The 18,230-nt window shown below is 44.3% G+C and overlaps 1 protein-coding gene across 1 annotated transcript in view; it reads left to right on the top strand.

The window, feature by feature from the left end:
- Nucleotides 1-2,004: 2,004 nt before the first annotated feature.
- Nucleotides 2,005-18,230, top strand: part of LOC310990603 (uncharacterized protein) — a gene marked incomplete at both ends in the record, with an annotated part of 161,546 nt that continues 145,320 nt past the window's right edge. Inside the window, 9 exons of the mRNA XM_083978046.1 lie at nt 2,005-2,281; nt 2,944-3,170; nt 3,255-4,792; nt 5,249-5,422; nt 8,351-8,524; nt 9,865-10,038; nt 11,377-11,550; nt 12,889-13,062; nt 14,401-14,574. Of these exons, the coding sequence (XP_083834172.1) occupies nt 2,005-2,281; nt 2,944-3,170; nt 3,255-4,792; nt 5,249-5,422; nt 8,351-8,524; nt 9,865-10,038; nt 11,377-11,550; nt 12,889-13,062; nt 14,401-14,574 (3,086 nt within the window). The remainder of the gene's footprint in view (nt 2,282-2,943; nt 3,171-3,254; nt 4,793-5,248; nt 5,423-8,350; nt 8,525-9,864; nt 10,039-11,376; nt 11,551-12,888; nt 13,063-14,400; nt 14,575-18,230) is intronic.

The following is an 18,230-nucleotide window of genomic DNA, read 5'->3' as shown; positions in this document are numbered from 1 at the left end:
GCCCAAAATGCTTCTGTCATCAGAGAACTGATCAGTGATGTGATATGAATAACAACATGTTTTTGCAGAGGTCAGAACCAGAGACGGAGAGCACAATCTCCAGGATCCACCTGTCCGTCTATGAAGAGTGACTGGTCCAAAGAATGGATGCCTCCATACTTCAGTCCTGGACCTTCAGAGTCACAGTAAGAAACGATTTCTACTGTAAACTGATCTGAAGATGATTCTATCATTAGACTCATGTGAAAGAAACAGAGAGAAACCAGGAACCAGATACATCCAACTTTGTGTGCATCTCCTCACCCCCATCACCTCCAAGTCATTTACAAAGAACTTGGGCATCACTCTGGACTGAAACCTCAGCTCAGAGCAACAGATTAAGACTGTCGTCCAGTCATGCTTCTACCAACTTAGGTGCATCGCCAAAATTAGATCACTTCTATCCTTCAGTAACACAGAGAAAATCATACTCATCCTGCAATTCCTTATTTACCTGTCTTTACGACTGAGCCATTGGTCAGCGACAAATTATCCAAAACTTAGACTTAACCAAAACTAACCGGCTGACACACCTCACACTGTGACTAGAGAAAATTAGAATTTTCTAAGCCGTTATATGTCGTCAAAGGTCCCTCTATGTTTTAAACTGAAGGTCCAGATTTAGAGGCCATTCCCCAACGTCTATGTATATAATATAATACATCCATGGTACAGTAGTGACCGGTAATGAAGCGTTTTTCATTTGAATATCGTTTCTTGTTTTGCAGATTGCTTCTCTATTGGCAGCGCGGCGTTTGATGATGATGCATTTGTCTTTGTTTTTTGCAGCACGTTTTTTCATTTGCACCATGTTCCTCTATTTGTACCTTGTTTAGACTTGTATTTGGGTTTGTGATTTTGCATTGTTTCTGTACTTGAAGCTGTTTTCTCAAACTGAGACGTATTGGACCGTTGACAGCTGTTTGGCCCTTGTCAGCCACCGTAATATACTGCCAGAGACGGTTATCTGTTAGAGACAGGTATCTGCCCTGCACTTTCCTTCCTAAATCTCATTATTTGGGGTTGCCCAGGCACAGCTGCACACCTATTTGACAAATGGCACAATCACTGAATGACACTTGACTTTCAGTGAGAATGAGACAAACAATTGGTACCTTCTCCTTCAGCTAGGATAGAATGTGAACACATCCCTCTTCATAGTCTCAGTCCACCTGTCTTGTATAAGAATCATAACTTGAGGTCTGGTTCTTCAGAATTGAGGTGACATCACGCACTCCAAATAAAATCTCTTCATCATAAGACACTCTGGTGCCCAGAATTTCATTGCATAGTTCCCACCCCCTTAAGTTAATGACAGAGAATGCTTGAGTTCTCTGTCAATTAAAGGCAAAATGCCCCAAAAATATACTTTAAAAAAAATACTGACAGCTGTGTTGCTTCCATCCTTCACTGTGTGGTGCTGGAAGTCCCACAATGCTTCTGTCATCAGAGAACTGATCAGTTATGTGATATGAATAACAACATGTTTTTGCAGAGGTCAAGACCAGAGACTGAGAGCAGAATCTCCAGGATCCACCTGTCTGTCTATGAAGAGTGACGGGTCCAAAGAATGGATGCCTCCATACTTCAGTCCTGGACCTGGACCTTCAGAGTCACAGTAAGAGATGGTTTCTACTGTAAACTGAGCTGAAGATGATTCAGGCATTAGACTCATGTGAAAGGAAACAGAGAGAAACCAGGAACTAGATCCATCTCCTCACCTCCAATATAAAGTCATTTACAAAGGCAAGGCACTTGCCACTTGCGCTTGTAGACTGAGATTAAAGCAGCAGCTACAGAGATGCTTTTATTTTGAAAAGTCAGTAACATGTTAATGAGAACCAGACAGTTGAAAGAGCTCAATGGTGAATTTAAACAGACAAGTGATTAACGTTTCCTGTTGTCTCTGAAGCCCCGCCCTCTTGAGGTTGACCACAAATCAGGGCACGGATGTGAACCTGTGACATGTTGTTGATAGAGAAATATCTTCACAGAGAGAAGAGGAGTGGTGTGTCTGTGGACCAGCAGCTGTCCTGCTGTGGTCTCTGTCAGGACGTCCTGAAGGATCCAGTCTCCACCAGCTGTGGACACTGGTTCTGTAGACAGTGCTTCATCTCAGACTGGGACCAGTCTGGTTCTTCAGGACCCCCCTCCTGTCCCCAGTGTGGAAAAAGACCCAGAACCAGAGGTGAGCTGCAGACAGCCAATCAGAGCAGCTGTGTACAAATGAGACTGAACATCTGTCTGCTGATGTGGTCATTTCTGAAACCAGGACCTGTTGTTTTCTACAGAGTCAGTAGGTGCATTTCCATTACCCCTAGAAATGCGCAAAACCTAAATATTGCGCCTTTATTTCAAAAAACCTCTCAGGTATTGCTAAAACATTTTTACGCTCTCATGAGGTGGTTTTTCAGACGTATCGATATAAAAGTGTTATGGAAACACTTATTTTGGCCGAGAACATCTCACAGTAGATTGAACGTATCCCGGGTCATCCTGAAGTTTTGTATCCATAGTTGTGAAATCCTCATTCACAATCTACTCCCAGAAATCCCTTATTTGTGCTCGCTGCCAGTGCCACTTTGAGCAATCAAGCAATCACTCAACAGCTGTAGCAACAGTTGAGATCGCTGTCCCATCGCCATGGAAAAGCAAGACGCTTACATCCATCTTGCTCAAAGTGAAGACTTGCAGGAATTTAAAAGACAAAATTTAAAAGAATTATGGGATATCGCAAGACTAGCCACTAGCTGTGGCTCATTTGCAAAATACCTTTTATTGGAAACATCTGCAAATAGCAATTGTACTTTTTGTTGTCTGTACTTTTTCTGTAGCTGATGAAAATAATCCGATCAGATTGTCAGACTCTGTCTTCAGTCTAACTCTGTTTTTGTCTCTGAGCAGATCGCCGTCTTCACAAGGTTTTACATCAACATAGGATCAGTCTGAGGAGCAAATGTGAGCGAGTGACTGAGGGAACAGGAAGTGGAACCCTCCTCAACAGCGTCTACACTGAGCTCTACATCACAGAGGGACAGAGTGAAGAGGTTAATACCCAACATGAGGTGAGACAGCTGGAGACAACGCCCAAGAAGACGCCCCATGACACTCCAATCAAGTGCAACGACATCTTTAAAGACTCACTTGTCCAACAGAGAGAGGACGTCTCTACAGTCTCACCTGTCCAACAGAGAGAGGACGTCTCTACGGTCTCACCTGTCCAACAGAGACCCATCAGAATGATTCAGATGAACGGCATTGCTAGCTTTGGAAAAACCTTCTCGGTGCAGAAGTTCACTCTGGACTGGGCCGAGGGCTTGGAGAACCAAGATGTCAGTCTGCTGGTTCTGCTTTCGTTCAGGGAGCTGAACCTGATCAGAGATCAGCAGTTGAGTCTTCTCAGGCTGCTCCATGTTTTCCATCCAACATTACAGAAGGTGACAGCAGAGCAGCTGGCTGTCTGTAAACTTCTCTTCATCTTTGACGGCCTGGATGAAAGCCGACTGTCACTGGACTTCAACAACAGGGAGGTCGTGTCTGACGTCACACAGACGTCATCAGTCAACGTGCTGCTGACAAACCTCATCCAGGGGAATCTGCTTCCCTCGGCTATGGTCTGGATCACCTCCAGACCTGCAGCAGCCAATCAGATCCCTTCTACATGTGTTGACAGGGTAACAGAGGTCCGAGGCTTCACTGACGCCCAGATGGAGGAGTACTTCAGGAGGAGGTCCAGTGATGAAGATCTGTCCAGAAGAATCATCTCACACATCAAGACGTCCAGGACCCTCCACATCATGTGTCAAGTCCCAGTCTTCTGCTGGATCAGTGCTACAGTTCTGGAGCACATGTTGACCACAGACCAGAGAGGAGAGCTGCCCAAGACCACGACGGACCTGTTCTCACACTTCCTGCTGGTCCAGACAAAGAGGAAGAACAACAAGTACGGTGAAGGACATGAGACGAGTCCACAGGAGCTGACGGAGGCCGACAGGGAAGTTCTTCTGAAGCTGGGGAGGCTGGCGTTTGAACAGCTGGAGGAAGGAAACATCATGTTCTACCAAGAAGACCTGGAGCAGTGTGGTCTGGATGTCACAGAGGCCTTGGTGAACTCAGGACTCTGTACTGAGATCTTCAAAAAAGAGAGTGGGACCTCCCAGAAAACAGTCTACTGCTTTGTTCATCTGAGTGTTCAGGAGTTTCTGGCTGCAGTCTACATGTTCCACTGTTTCACCAACAGGGACACACAGGTCCTGAAGAACTTCCTGGGAAAACAAGGTGTTGATTTAACCCTGGATGACTTCCTGAAGAGAGCCATGGAGAAATCCCTCAGAAGTAGAAACGGTCACCTGGACCTGTTTGTTCGCTTCCTTCATGGCCTCTCTCTGGAGTCCAACCAGAGGCTGTTAGGAGGTCTGCTGGGTCAGACAGACAACAGTCCAGAAACCATCCAGAGAACCATCAACAACCTGAAGGAGATGAAGACTGATAAAATCTCTCCTGACCGAAGCATCAACATCTTCCACTGTCTGACGGAGATGAAGGACCAGTCGGTTCATCAGGAGATCCAACAGTTCCTGGAGTCAGAGAACAGATCAGAGAAGGAACTCTCTGAGATCCAGTGTTCAGCTCTGGCCTACATGCTGCAGATGTCAGAGCAGGTTCTGGATGAGTTGGACCTGAAGAAGTACAACACATCAGAGGAGGGACGACAGAGACTGATCCCAGCTGTGAGGAACTGCAGGAAGGCTCGGTGAGTCCAGACATGATCTCTCTATTATTGATCAGTGGGTCAGAGCAGTAGTTAAGTCTAGTTGAGATAAACAGTTTTTTCATTAGCGATATTATTGGATATTGTTGTTGAATATGATTGAAGAAGAGGAAGCCTCAGAGCTCTGTCATGAGGAAATAGACTCTGTTTTAAAAAGGGCCGACCAAATCGAGTCAGATTGATTGAGCCTTTTGCTCAGGGAAAGAAACTGAATACGCCAATGCACATTTAGTTTGTGTTTGCGTTCTTGCAAGATCAACTAAAAATAAAAAAAGAGCTTGTTGAGAATGTCTTCCATACTTTTGCACTGCATGCCTTTGCATTATACCATTACTTTTGTTTTGTTATGGCTACACCTGTCATGGTTCTCGCACAATCATATATTTCACCACTATTTAAATTAGATTTTAATAGGTTTTATTTTTCCTCTTATCACAGATTGCGTGCCTGTGAACTCTCAGAGAATCACTGTGAAATTGTGGCCTCAGCTCTGAAGTCCAACCCCTCCCACCTGACAGAACTGGACCTGAGCTCTAACAACCTTCAGGATTCAGCAGTGAAGGTTCTGTGTGCTGGACTGGAGAGTCCAAACTGTAGACTGGAGACTCTGAGGTCAGTTTGACTGTTGTCATTTCACTTGTTCGTTGGTTGAGGATTTAAAGTCCCACTCCCGCGACCCTTTTTGGTCATTTTAAAACCAGCTCATTAGCCATGCACATTAGCAATGCGCCTCTGGAGGGTGGGCGGAGACTGCGCTGCTTTGCATCCGCCCAGCCACCTCCTCGCACCCCAACCCCCGCTTGCTGACACCTGGACATTGTACAATTACAGATTCAGCGCGTTTAGCGTAAAACTCCACACTGGGATTCGATCCCAGACTGGAACATAGTCCTTGCTCGCGGTGCAAGTTGCTCTACCAGGTGAGCTATACCTGTTTTACCTTGAATGCTACACCGAGCTGTGAAGCCTTTCACCTCTGAGCCAGATGCAGAGCGGGGCGGGAGCTTGTAGCACTAGTGCCCTCCCCTGGAGCTGTGACACGTCAGCTCCAGTCTCCCTGAAACTGCCAGTTTGCGTCTGCCATTGGTTCACAGCAGTTTGAAGACAGAAAAACTCAGAAATGCAATTTTGCACTTCCTTTTCTGCTGATATGTGCTCTAACACAAGAAAAATGCCACAGGAACATGTGAAAAGCTCAAAAAACACGATTTTCACGGGAGTGGGTCTTTAAACAAAGAACTGGAGAAGAGAAAGGACTCAGCGTTATTATTACTACAAGAGGAAGGTGAGACGGACCAGTCATAGAGTTTGTGATGGAGAGAAGTTCTATCTATCTATCTAGATTTTATCTTCCAATCATTAACTTGGTGAGGATCAAACTCACAGATCTTGTGCTGCTGAGTTTAACATGACAGAAGCTTCATCTCTCTCCAACAAATATTTCACCAAGCTGAAGTCACATCAGTGATGATGAACGGCAGGAGATTTGAGATTTCTGGAAAAAACAAAGGTTTCTAAGGTTCCTGTTTATTTCCAGTTGATTCTTGGAACAGAACCTGTTTTACAGGCAGATTTACAGGCTTCAATTTTCAAGATGAGATGATCTTCCTCCCACTGTAGATTTGAAGAAGTCCAGTTGCTTTTTTACTACAACCCCACAAGAACTGTAGATTTGACATATGGATGAATTGCTCTGATAGGGCTCAGGGCTCTTTGAGGCCCAATAACAGAAGGACAATGTCCTACTACTCGTTTAAACACAGATCACTGCGTGTAGAAGCTGAACAGAAAAGGTGAGAAACAGTCCCCTGTGGCGCCCCAGTGGTCAAAGAAAGTTATTCTGACCGTTGCATCAGGAGTGTCCAGGTGAGCATATACTCTCTGAAACATGTAGATAAGTCCTCAGCACTAATGTTGGCCTGATATGCAAATTGTAAGAGGTCAACGAGAGTGTTCACTTTTTTTTTAAAGGTCTGATTGTTGACCGAGACAATAGGTACGTGAGGATTAATTGAAAAAAAAAATTGGAAAAATTTATAAAAATGTATATTCGTATTTGTAAAAATCAACATTTATAAAAAATACAGTTTGGGTGTAGTATAAATTTATTACAGGCAGACAGTTATGATGTTGTTTAACCTGCATTCAACATCTGATATCAGAATGACTTTAGGTAGAAATAATTTTGTAACAAAGCTCCTGAACAGAAAAGAATGTTATTAAATCTTCTCAGCTAAATACTAATTTTTTTTAGATGTCCAACCCTGCCAGTATTTCATATTTTCTATTTAAAAGCAAGATCTAAATGTCTTTACACTGCTGTCTCCAAACGTGTTTACTGAATATGTTCAAGTTTGTCTCCATTATAACGTGACAGGGTTGTGCATGTTATCTATGTATCAGTCTGGCTATAAATATAATTTGTAAGCGGATCGAGTCTCTTCATACTACATTGATTAGGACCTATTGATAGACTGATAACCTACCTTGTGAAAAAAGAGAGAGAGACGGAAAAAAGTACAATTTGCTCTGAACTGTGTGTGTCCACGATGTGTCATATGAGCGATGTGAGGGCTGTTCAGATAAACTGATGACGCAGAAAAAATGGAACGATCAAACAAATACTCATCGAGGAATAATCAAATATTCATGATAATCCTCAGCCGCTGCTTTCATCCTGCAGGCTTCAGAAAAAGAGATAAAGAGTAGAAACTCAGGGTTAGTATGTTACCATGTTAACTGACTCAGAGTCAAGTTTTTGCTAAACCTGCTTTCTGAACCAGAGCCACTGTCTACAGATTGAACTAGAAGTAATTTAATGTTATCCCCAATGCAGCGTCAAATTACACAGACTTTGAATTTGCTTAATTGGAAAAAATATATCCTATATGCCTATGATTGTTACTTTTGTAGCTATCTGTAGGAAAGGAAGAAAGCCAAATAAAATGTGAGTTATGTCTCTTTTTCTGGCTGCTGGAAGGTGATTGATTAACCTGCAACGTGATAAAAGTGAAGAGGATAGTTCAGATCTGAGAGAACGTCAGCGATGACGTGTAGCCTGATATTCGATGTGCGACTCAGGGTTTCTTCAAGTAAACCTGCCAGCGAGCAGGTTAGGTTCACTGAGTCAGTTACCATGGTGACTGAGACAGAGTTTCAGTTACCTCTCAATCTGGAACGGAAAGTCCAGAGTTTTCCTCATCTCAGGATTCACTTACTCTGAGTTTCTGGAATACCTCTCTGATCAATGTGGCTACACAACATGAGTTTGTATGGATGGAGCCACAGGTGGAGCTGACAGGTGAAGAGGCGGAGTCACTGCGTCTGTGTTGAAGCAGCAGCAGCTTCTCATGAATATTAATGAGCTGTTTTCTCTCCATGTAACTGTTTAACCTGCTTCCTGTTGCTTCAGATGTTGGACTTTCATTTTCCAATTATTGTTCTTTCTGAAGCTTCTTCAGCTCTGAACAGATGATGAGACACTGAACGCTGTCAACAAGGAGCTTTGTCCTCAACTCACTGCTTTTATTCTTTATTCAGATTGGAGAGCTGCAGTTTGTCAGAGATCAGCTGTTCTTCTCTGGTCTCAGCTCTGAAGTCCAACCCCTCCCACCTGATACACCTGGACCTGACTGGAAACAAGCTGCACGATTCAGGAGTGAAGGATCTGAGTGGTTTTCTGGAGAGTCCAGACTGTAGACTGGAGACTCTGAGGTCAGTTCACTGACTGTTACTGTTGTAGATCTTAGATCTTTGATCCACAACTGAACCTGATTGATCTTCACTCAGAACTTGAATCATTGACTTTGATGTCATGAATGAAGGACGTTTGAAATAGTTGTTGTCTCATGTTTCCAGTTGTTCTTCTCTCACACTGACAATGACTCTTCACTTTCAGCTCATTTTACTCAGTTCTCATCAATAATATCTCTTCACTTCACTTCAACCTTCAGGGGGCGCTGTCACAAACACATGTTAGACTGCTCTGTAGTGTTAGACCAGTCTTCATTTTGTTCACAGAGATGACCTGAATCTGATCTAAAGTCAAAGCGTTTGACTCAGATAAAGACTGACTGGTCTGAAGCCATCACATCAGATGTGGGTGGGTTAGATCGGGCCCAAAAAATCAAGCCCGGCCCTATACTGAGCCCGTGCATGTTGTGTCCGAGACCGGCCCGACACATTAACTGTATTTATGAGCCCGAGCCTGATTTAAACCAGACGTTTTTTTTTAAATTTGTGGACTGTTTTAATTCGGCAGCGGCACTGTCCAGGGTCCTCAGTCATGCAGCACATCTCTGCCAGCAGCTGCTGCATCCTCCACACCTCCGACTTTCCATCAAACGTGCTCAAACTTAATTCTCCTGACTTTATTTTTTTCTTTATATTCTCGAACTCCATGTTGCTCAGCTGCTGCTGCACGAGCAGACCAGCGATGCATGCAGTCAATGTGTCCGCGCTGCTGTTGCACGTCAAGTAAAAGTGTTGCATTTTTTTTTTTTTTTAAACTTTATGCAACATGGCACACTTTCGTTACGTACAGGCTTACTTTTCGAAAAATAAATAGTTAAATAAAATATTGCTGATTATGGCATAGCTTTCTGTCCAACTAATTGGGCTAACAAAGTCATGAAAAAAATCAACACACACACACAAATGCTTGATCAAAGGCTGGGCATGCCGGCCCGGCCCGCGGATATTGGAGTGAAATGTTGGCCCGAACCGGCCCGCGGTTGGATCGAGTCAGGGCTGGGCTCAGGCTGAGAATCTAAACTCTAGGGTGGGTGGGGTTTGTCGACAGGTTTGTGTTCAGTTGAATGTGTGTTTAGTTTACTGAGACCAGGACCAAGAAAGACCTTAGTCCTGGATCAGGACTGGACCTTTAAACTTTGATCCAGTTCAATCCTGAATAAAAGTGTTGGAGTCAGTGTTTAGTCCAACATGTCTGATCAGATATTGATTCTATATTGACAGACTGTCCTGAGGTCAGCAGCAATGATCAGTTTGACATGAAGAGGTGAATTAATGTTGTACTTCTTTTATTCTTTATTCAGATTGGAGGACTGCAGGTTGTCAGAGATCAGCTGTTCTTCTCTGGTCTCAGCTCTGAAGTCCAACCCCTCCCACCTGAGACACCTGGACCTGGGCAGGAACAAGCTGCAGGATTCAGGAGTGAAGGGTCTGAGTGGTTTTCTGGAGAGTCCAGACTGTAGACTGGAGACTCTGAGGTCAGTTCAGACTGTTACTGTTGTAGATCTTAGATATTTGATCCACAACTGAACCTGATTGATCTTCACTCAGAAATTGAATCATTGACTTTGATGTCATGAATGAAGGACGTTTGAAATAGTTGTTGTCTCATGTTTCCAGTTGTTCTTCTCTCACACTGACAATGACTCTTCACTTTCAGCTCATTTTACTCAGTCCTCATCAATAATATCTGTTCACTTCACTTCAACCTTCAGGGGGCGCTGTCACAAACACATGTTAGACAGCTCTGTAGTGTTAGACCAGTCTTCATTTTGTTCACAGAGATGACCTGAATCTGATCTAAAGTCAAAGCGTTTGACTCAGATAAAGACTGACTGGTCTGAAGCCATCACATCAGATGTGGGTGGGTTAGATCGGGCCCAAAAAATCAAGCCCGGCCCTATACTGAGCCCGTGCATGTTGTGTCCGAGACCGGCCCGACACATTAACTGTATTTATGAGCCCGAGCCTGATTTAAACCAGACGTTTTTTTTTAAATTTGTGGACTGTTTTAATTCGGCAGCGGCACTGTCCAGGGTCCTCAGTCATGCAGCACATCTCTGCCAGCAGCTGCTGCATCCTCCACACCTCCGACTTTCCATCAAACGTGCTCAAACTTAATTCTCCTGACTTTATTTTTTTCTTTATATTCTCGAACTCCATGTTGCTCAGCTGCTGCTGCACGAGCAGACCAGCGATGCATGCAGTCAATGTGTCCGCGCTGCTGTTGCACGTCAAGTAAAAGTGTTGCATTTTTTTTTTTTTTTAAACTTTATGCAACATGGCACACTTTCGTTACGTACAGGCTTACTTTTCGAAAAATAAATAGTTAAATAAAATATTGCTGATTATGGCATAGCTTTCTGTCCAACTAATTGGGCTAACAAAGTCATGAAAAAAATCAACACACACACACAAATGCTTGATCAAAGGCTGGGCATGCCGGCCCGGCCCGCGGATATTGGAGTGAAATGTTGGCCCGAACCGGCCCGCGGTTGGATCGAGTCAGGGCTGGGCTCAGGCTGAGAATCTAAACTCTAGGGTGGGTGGGGTTTGTCGACAGGTTTGTGTTCAGTTGAATGTGTGTTTAGTTTACTGAGACCAGGACCAAGAAAGACCTTAGTCCTGGATCAGGACTGGACCTTTAAACTTTGATCCAGTTCAATCCTGAATAAAAGTGTTGGAGTCAGTGTTTAGTCCAACATGTCTGATCAGATATTGATTCTATATTGACAGACTGTCCTGAGGTCAGCAGCAATGATCAGTTTGACATGAAGAGGTGAATTAATGTTGTACTTCTTTTATTCTTTATTCAGATTGGAGGACTGCAGGTTGTCAGAGATCAGCTGTTCTTCTCTGGTCTCAGCTCTGAAGTCCAACCCCTCCCACCTGAGACACCTGGACCTGGGCAGGAACAAGCTGCAGGATTCAGGAGTGAAGGGTCTGAGTGGTTTTCTGGAGAGTCCAGACTGTAGACTGGAGACTCTGAGGTCAGTTCAGACTGTTACTGTTGTAGATCTTAGATATTTGATCCACAACTGAACCTGATTGATCTTCACTCAGAAATTGAATCATTGACTTTGATGTCATGAATGAAGGACGTTTGAAATAGTTGTTGTCTCATGTTTCCAGTTGTTCTTCTCTCACACTGACAATGACTCTTCACTTTCAGCTCATTTTACTCAGTCCTCATCAATAATATCTGTTCACTTCACTTCAACCTTCAGGGGGCGCTGTCACAAACACATGTTAGACAGCTCTGTAGTGTTAGACCAGTCTTCATTTTGTTCACAGAGATGACCTGAATCTGATCTAAAGTCAAAGCGTTTGACTCAGATAAAGACTGACTGGTCTGAAGCCATCACATCAGATGTGGGTGGGTTAGATCGGGCCCAAAAAATCAAGCCCGGCCCTATACTGAGCCCGTGCATGTTGTGTCCGAGACCGGCCCGACACATTAACTGTATTTATGAGCCCGAGCCTGATTTAAACCAGACGTTTTTTTTTAAATTTGTGGACTGTTTTAATTCGGCAGCGGCACTGTCCAGGGTCCTCAGTCATGCAGCACATCTCTGCCAGCAGCTGCTGCATCCTCCACACCTCCGACTTTCCATCAAACGTGCTCAAACTTAATTCTCCTGACTTTATTTTTTTCTTTATATTCTCGAACTCCATGTTGCTCAGCTGCTGCTGCACGAGCAGACCAGCGATGCATGCAGTCAATGTGTCCGCGCTGCTGTTGCACGTCAAGTAAAAGTGTTGCATTTTTTTTTTTTTTTAAACTTTATGCAACATGGCACACTTTCGTTACGTACAGGCTTACTTTTCGAAAAATAAATAGTTAAATAAAATATTGCTGATTATGGCATAGCTTTCTGTCCAACTAATTGGGCTAACAAAGTCATGAAAAAAATCAACACACACACACAAATGCTTGATCAAAGGCTGGGCATGCCGGCCCGGCCCGCGGATATTGGAGTGAAATGTTGGCCCGAACCGGCCCGCGGTTGGATCGAGTCAGGGCTGGGCTCAGGCTGAGAATCTAAACTCTAGGGTGGGTGGGGTTTGTCGACAGGTTTGTGTTCAGTTGAATGTGTGTTTAGTTTACTGAGACCAGGACCAAGAAAGACCTTAGTCCTGGATCAGGACTGGACCTTTAAACTTTGATCCAGTTCAATCCTGAATAAAAGTGTTGGAGTCAGTGTTTAGTCCAACATGTCTGATCAGATATTGATTCTATATTGACAGACTGTCCTGAGGTCAGCAGCAATGATCAGTTTGACATGAAGAGGTGAATTAATGTTGTACTTCTTTTATTCTTTATTCAGATTGGAGGACTGCAGGTTGTCAGAGATCAGCTGTTCTTCTCTGGTCTCAGCTCTGAAGTCCAACCCCTCCCACCTGAGACACCTGGACCTGGGCAGGAACAAGCTGCAGGATTCAGGAGTGAAGGGTCTGAGTGGTTTTCTGGAGAGTCCAGACTGTAGACTGGAGACTCTGAGGTCAGTTCAGACTGTTACTGTTGTAGATCTTAGATATTTGATCCACAACTGAACCTGATTGATCTTCACTCAGAAATTGAATCATTGACTTTGATGTCATGAATGAAGGACGTTTGAAATAGTTGTTGTCTCATGTTTCCAGTTGTTCTTCTCTCACACTGACAATGACTCTTCACTTTCAGCTCATTTTACTCAGTCCTCATCAATAATATCTGTTCACTTCACTTCAACCTTCAGGGGGCGCTGTCACAAACACATGTTAGACAGCTCTGTAGTGTTAGACCAGTCTTCATTTTGTTCACAGAGATGACCTGAATCTGATCTAAAGTCAAAGCGTTTGACTCAGATAAAGACTGACTGGTCTGAAGCCATCACATCAGATGTGGGTGGGTTAGATCGGGCCCAAAAAATCAAGCCCGGCCCTATACTGAGCCCGTGCATGTTGTGTCCGAGACCGGCCCGACACATTAACTGTATTTATGAGCCCGAGCCTGATTTAAACCAGACGTTTTTTTTTAAATTTGTGGACTGTTTTAATTCGGCAGCGGCACTGTCCAGGGTCCTCAGTCATGCAGCACATCTCTGCCAGCAGCTGCTGCATCCTCCACACCTCCGACTTTCCATCAAACGTGCTCAAACTTAATTCTCCTGACTTTATTTTTTTCTTTATATTCTCGAACTCCATGTTGCTCAGCTGCTGCTGCACGAGCAGACCAGCGATGCATGCAGTCAATGTGTCCGCGCTGCTGTTGCACGTCAAGTAAAAGTGTTGCATTTTTTTTTTTTTTTAAACTTTATGCAACATGGCACACTTTCGTTACGTACAGGCTTACTTTTCGAAAAATAAATAGTTAAATAAAATATTGCTGATTATGGCATAGCTTTCTGTCCAACTAATTGGGCTAACAAAGTCATGAAAAAAATCAACACACACACACAAATGCTTGATCAAAGGCTGGGCATGCCGGCCCGGCCCGCGGATATTGGAGTGAAATGTTGGCCCGAACCGGCCCGCGGTTGGATCGAGTCAGGGCTGGGCTCAGGCTGAGAATCTAAACTCTAGGGTGGGTGGGGTTTGTCGACAGGTTTGTGTTCAGTTGAATGTGTGTTTAGTTTACTGAGACCAGGACCAAGAAAGACCTTAGTCCTGGATCAGGACTGGACCTTTAAACTTTGATCCAGTTCAATCCTGAATAAAAGTGTTGGAGTCAGTGTTTAGTCCAACATGTCTGATCAGATATTGATTCTATATTGACAGACTGTCCTGAGGTCAGCAGCAATGATCAGTTTGACATGAAGAGGTGAATTAATGTTGTACTTCTTTTATTCTTTATTCAGATTGGAGGACTGCAGGTTGTCAGAGATCAGCTGTTCTTCTCTGGTCTCAGCTCTGAAGTCCAACCCCTCCCACCTGAGACACCTGGACCTGGGCAGGAACAAGCTGCAGGATTCAGGAGTGAAGGGTCTGAGTGGTTTTCTGGAGAGTCCAGACTGTAGACTGGAGACTCTGAGGTCAGTTCACTGACTGTTACTGTTGTAGATCTTAGATATTTGATCCACAACTGAACCTGATTGATCTTCACTCAGAAATTGAATCATTGACTTTGATGTCATGAATGAAGGACGTTTGAAATAGTTGTTGTCTCATGTTTCCAGTTGTTCTTCTTTCTCACTGACAATGGGTACATTTACATGGAGAGTTTCAATCGGTTTCAGAAAGGTTTGGTTTAAAATCAATCTGTTTTAAGATTTCAGCTTGAGCGTATACATGGGTTACAAAGTAAACTGGTTGGGTGTTTACATGCGCCGACGAAACAAACGCTTCAAATGTGCCCGCAGCCGTGAGTGATTGCGTTACTATGGTTACAACAGTATTGATTATGGAAGTGCTACAGCTGTGCCGAAACACATCATTCGTTGAGCGCAGTCTTTGCTGATATAATATTTCTCTGTATTAAAACAGAACTATGCAAGTCGGCCGGAAATAGCTCGCTCCTTCGTTGGTTTCTCTTTTTTTTCCCTCTCCGGAGCTCCCCCACAGTTCTGGGAGGCACATGTCACTGTCGTAAAAAAAACCAAAAAATAAACTCTCCTCCACCACCTCCACCCCCTACACGTGCTTGTGTTTACTGCTGAAGGTAGAGAACGGTGTTTGCTAAGCCCTGCTAACACGGAGCTAATGCTAACACGGAGCTAACGCTAACACAGAGCTAATGCTAACACGGAGCTAACGCTAATACGGCCACACACAGACAAAGACACAAAGACACAGCCCTACACACACATGAATAAAGGTTCCAAAACGCAAAGGCGTGTGTGTGTCATGATGTATTACATTATCTTATAAAAGATCCATGGTGTGTGTGTGTCCGTGTTAGCATTAGCTTCGTGTTAGCCACAAGCCGAACTTCATCAGTACAAACATTTCATGTTTCCATGGTTTCCTCCGACTTTCCGAACTCAAACCAATCACGATTCATGACATGCATGACGTCATCTGCGTTCTTATCTCGTACTGCCATAAGGCAGTTTCTCGCGATAGTTCTATCCATAACCCGTTTCGCAAATACCGCCATCTTGGACATCCCGCAATGCATTGTGGGTATGCACCGATGCACTCTGGGATTGAAAGCGTCCAAACAGCACCGCAGCACCGTGCTCCGCGGCTCTGACAGACAGGCCACGGCCGCAATGGACACAGAAGTTAACTTTAGTAATATGACGGTTAGTCATAAATGTAAACGGAATCAAAATAAAACTAGTGAAACTAGTAAATCAACTTGGAGCACGAGCGTTTATAAGAACCAGGCGCATATTTGCAACAGGCTACTTATTTTTGCAATGACCAGCACCCATTATGCACAGAACAAGGAGGTCACTGCAGGAACACTGGAATAAAACTACTTTAACCCCCGACATATCTTTATTGACATCAGACAATAAATACGACAGCTTGTCTGTGTTACCACGACACAGTCCTTATTAGTCCAGCACAACCTGTCACGCTCCCGGGTTTGTGTGTCTCTGTGTCTGTGTGCACCTGCACGCGAGAGAGCGAGCGGGAGGAGCCGCTGACTGACAGGTGAGGACGCTGTAACACAATAATATTCTATTAAGGGATGTGAACATGTACTAAAATATGTACACGTGTAAACTGTGCAATGCTTTCCGTTTTAAACGTGTACACGGTACGGTTGCCGCCCCCCCTCCCGACACATGACAGCTGTAACCTGTGGTTCGTAATCACGGCCGTAGCCGCTGTAATATGATGAACCCGTGTACATATTTTAGTTCACATCCCTTGTAATAGGCTATGTGTTACAGCGTCCTCACCTGTCAACAGCGGCTCCTCCCGCTCGCGACACAGACACACAGAGACGTGACAGGTTGTGCTGGACTAATAGAAGCTCTGATCTAGGAGTGTCAACATCTACACGTGTAAACAGGTACACGGATAACAAATCATAACCGTTTAGAAAAATCAATAGTCGTTTACACGTCTTTTTCCCCCCTCCTCCTCGATCATTTCTCACCAATATATATTTTTAGGGGTGATAATGTTGCCTGAACTGCGTGTCAATTCCTCCCTCTATCTGCGCGTAGCCTACCGGTCTCTTTCCAGCTGTCCCTTCAGAATAAAGGCCGAGGGGGGAAAAAACAACAACAACAACACCGACTCCTCCGGCCTGTACTGCGAAGGAGACTCGGCTTTGTGTTCATATTCCATCTTAACAAAACCTCAAGCCCCGGTCCGAGTTAACACGGTACAAAGCTGGTTATCAACTTGCTGCTGACACTCAGCTCAACAGGTGAGCAGCGTATTCCCTCAGCTGAACATCTGTAGGCGGAGACGCTCAGAGAGAAAGTAAACAGCAGCGGATCAGCTGATCTCTCCCTCCGTACAAACGCAGACAGAGGCGGCCGCCTCAATATTTATAATTCAGAAAGAACCCTGGTAGTAAATGTTTTTGATCCGAACCTGTCCGGTCGTGCCCGGTCCGATGACTGAGCCAAGGGAAGAGCCGGTAGTCTGTGGCCGTACATTTATTCAGAAAAGGTGTAGGCTATTGGTGCAGATTAAACTTGTAAATGAATGCTGCTCTCAATCCGACCCTTCCTTCTATTCTGACTCTTTTGAACAGTAACAACAACAGAGATTATATTATAGATTTTCTGTGCTGAGCATAAGAATTGTTTGAAATTAATAATAAATAAAAAGCCTTTGTTAGACACAAAAAAATTGTAAACGTTGACACCCCTACTCTGATCAGCTCCTGTGTCGTGGTAACACAGACAAGCTGTCGTATTTATTGTCTGATGTCAATAAAGATATGTCGGGGGTTAAAGTAGTTTTATTCCAGTGTTCCTGCAGTGACCTCCTTGTTCTGTGCATAATGGGTGCTGGTCATTGCAAAAATAAGTAGCCTGTTGCAAATATGCGCCTGGTTCTTATAAACGCTCGTGCTCCAAGTTGATTTACTAGTTTCACTAGTTTTATTTTGATTCCGTTTACATTCATGACTAACCGTCATATTACTAAAGTTAACTTCTGTGTCCATTGCGGCCGTGGCCTGTCTGTCAGAGCCGTGGAGCACGGTGCTGCGGTGCTGTTTGGACGCTTTCAATCCCAGAGTGCATCGGTGCATACCCACAATGCATTGCGGGATGTCAAAAATGGCGGTATTTGCGTAACGGGTTATTGACGAGATTTGTGACACCGAGACGGACGACTGATCTTGCAAGTGCGGTTTTCAGCCAGTGGGCGGGGGGGGGGGGGGGGGGGGGGGGGGGGGGCATTGGCCTAGACCCCATTCACCTCATAATAGGTCATTCAACCATCACAGTGTCTCTGAGCCACAATAATTACAGCCCAAATCCTGCATAGTTCTGCTTTAAACAGAAGCGTGGCATATTCCTAATTTTAGCAGGAAAAGAAGAGAGAGCGTTTGGAGTCAGGAGTGCGTACAGTGGCGGCCTTAGGCATCTGGGGGCCCGTTTCAATACTGCATATGAGGCCCTATAAAACATTTAATTACCGATATGTTTGCGCCCATGCGTCTCTGATGCATTGAAACCTGAAATGATACAGTAGCCTAAACTCATCATGCGCATGGTCTTACTGTAAAACGATACATTGTGACCAACTGTTAATAGGGCAAGAAACCAGG

Source organism: Trachurus trachurus, assembly GCF_905171665.1.
Source record: "Trachurus trachurus genome assembly, chromosome: 1".
Taxonomy (NCBI): Eukaryota; Metazoa; Chordata; class Actinopteri; order Carangiformes; family Carangidae; genus Trachurus; species Trachurus trachurus.
This window is presented reverse-complemented; position numbering and strand designations above follow the sequence as displayed.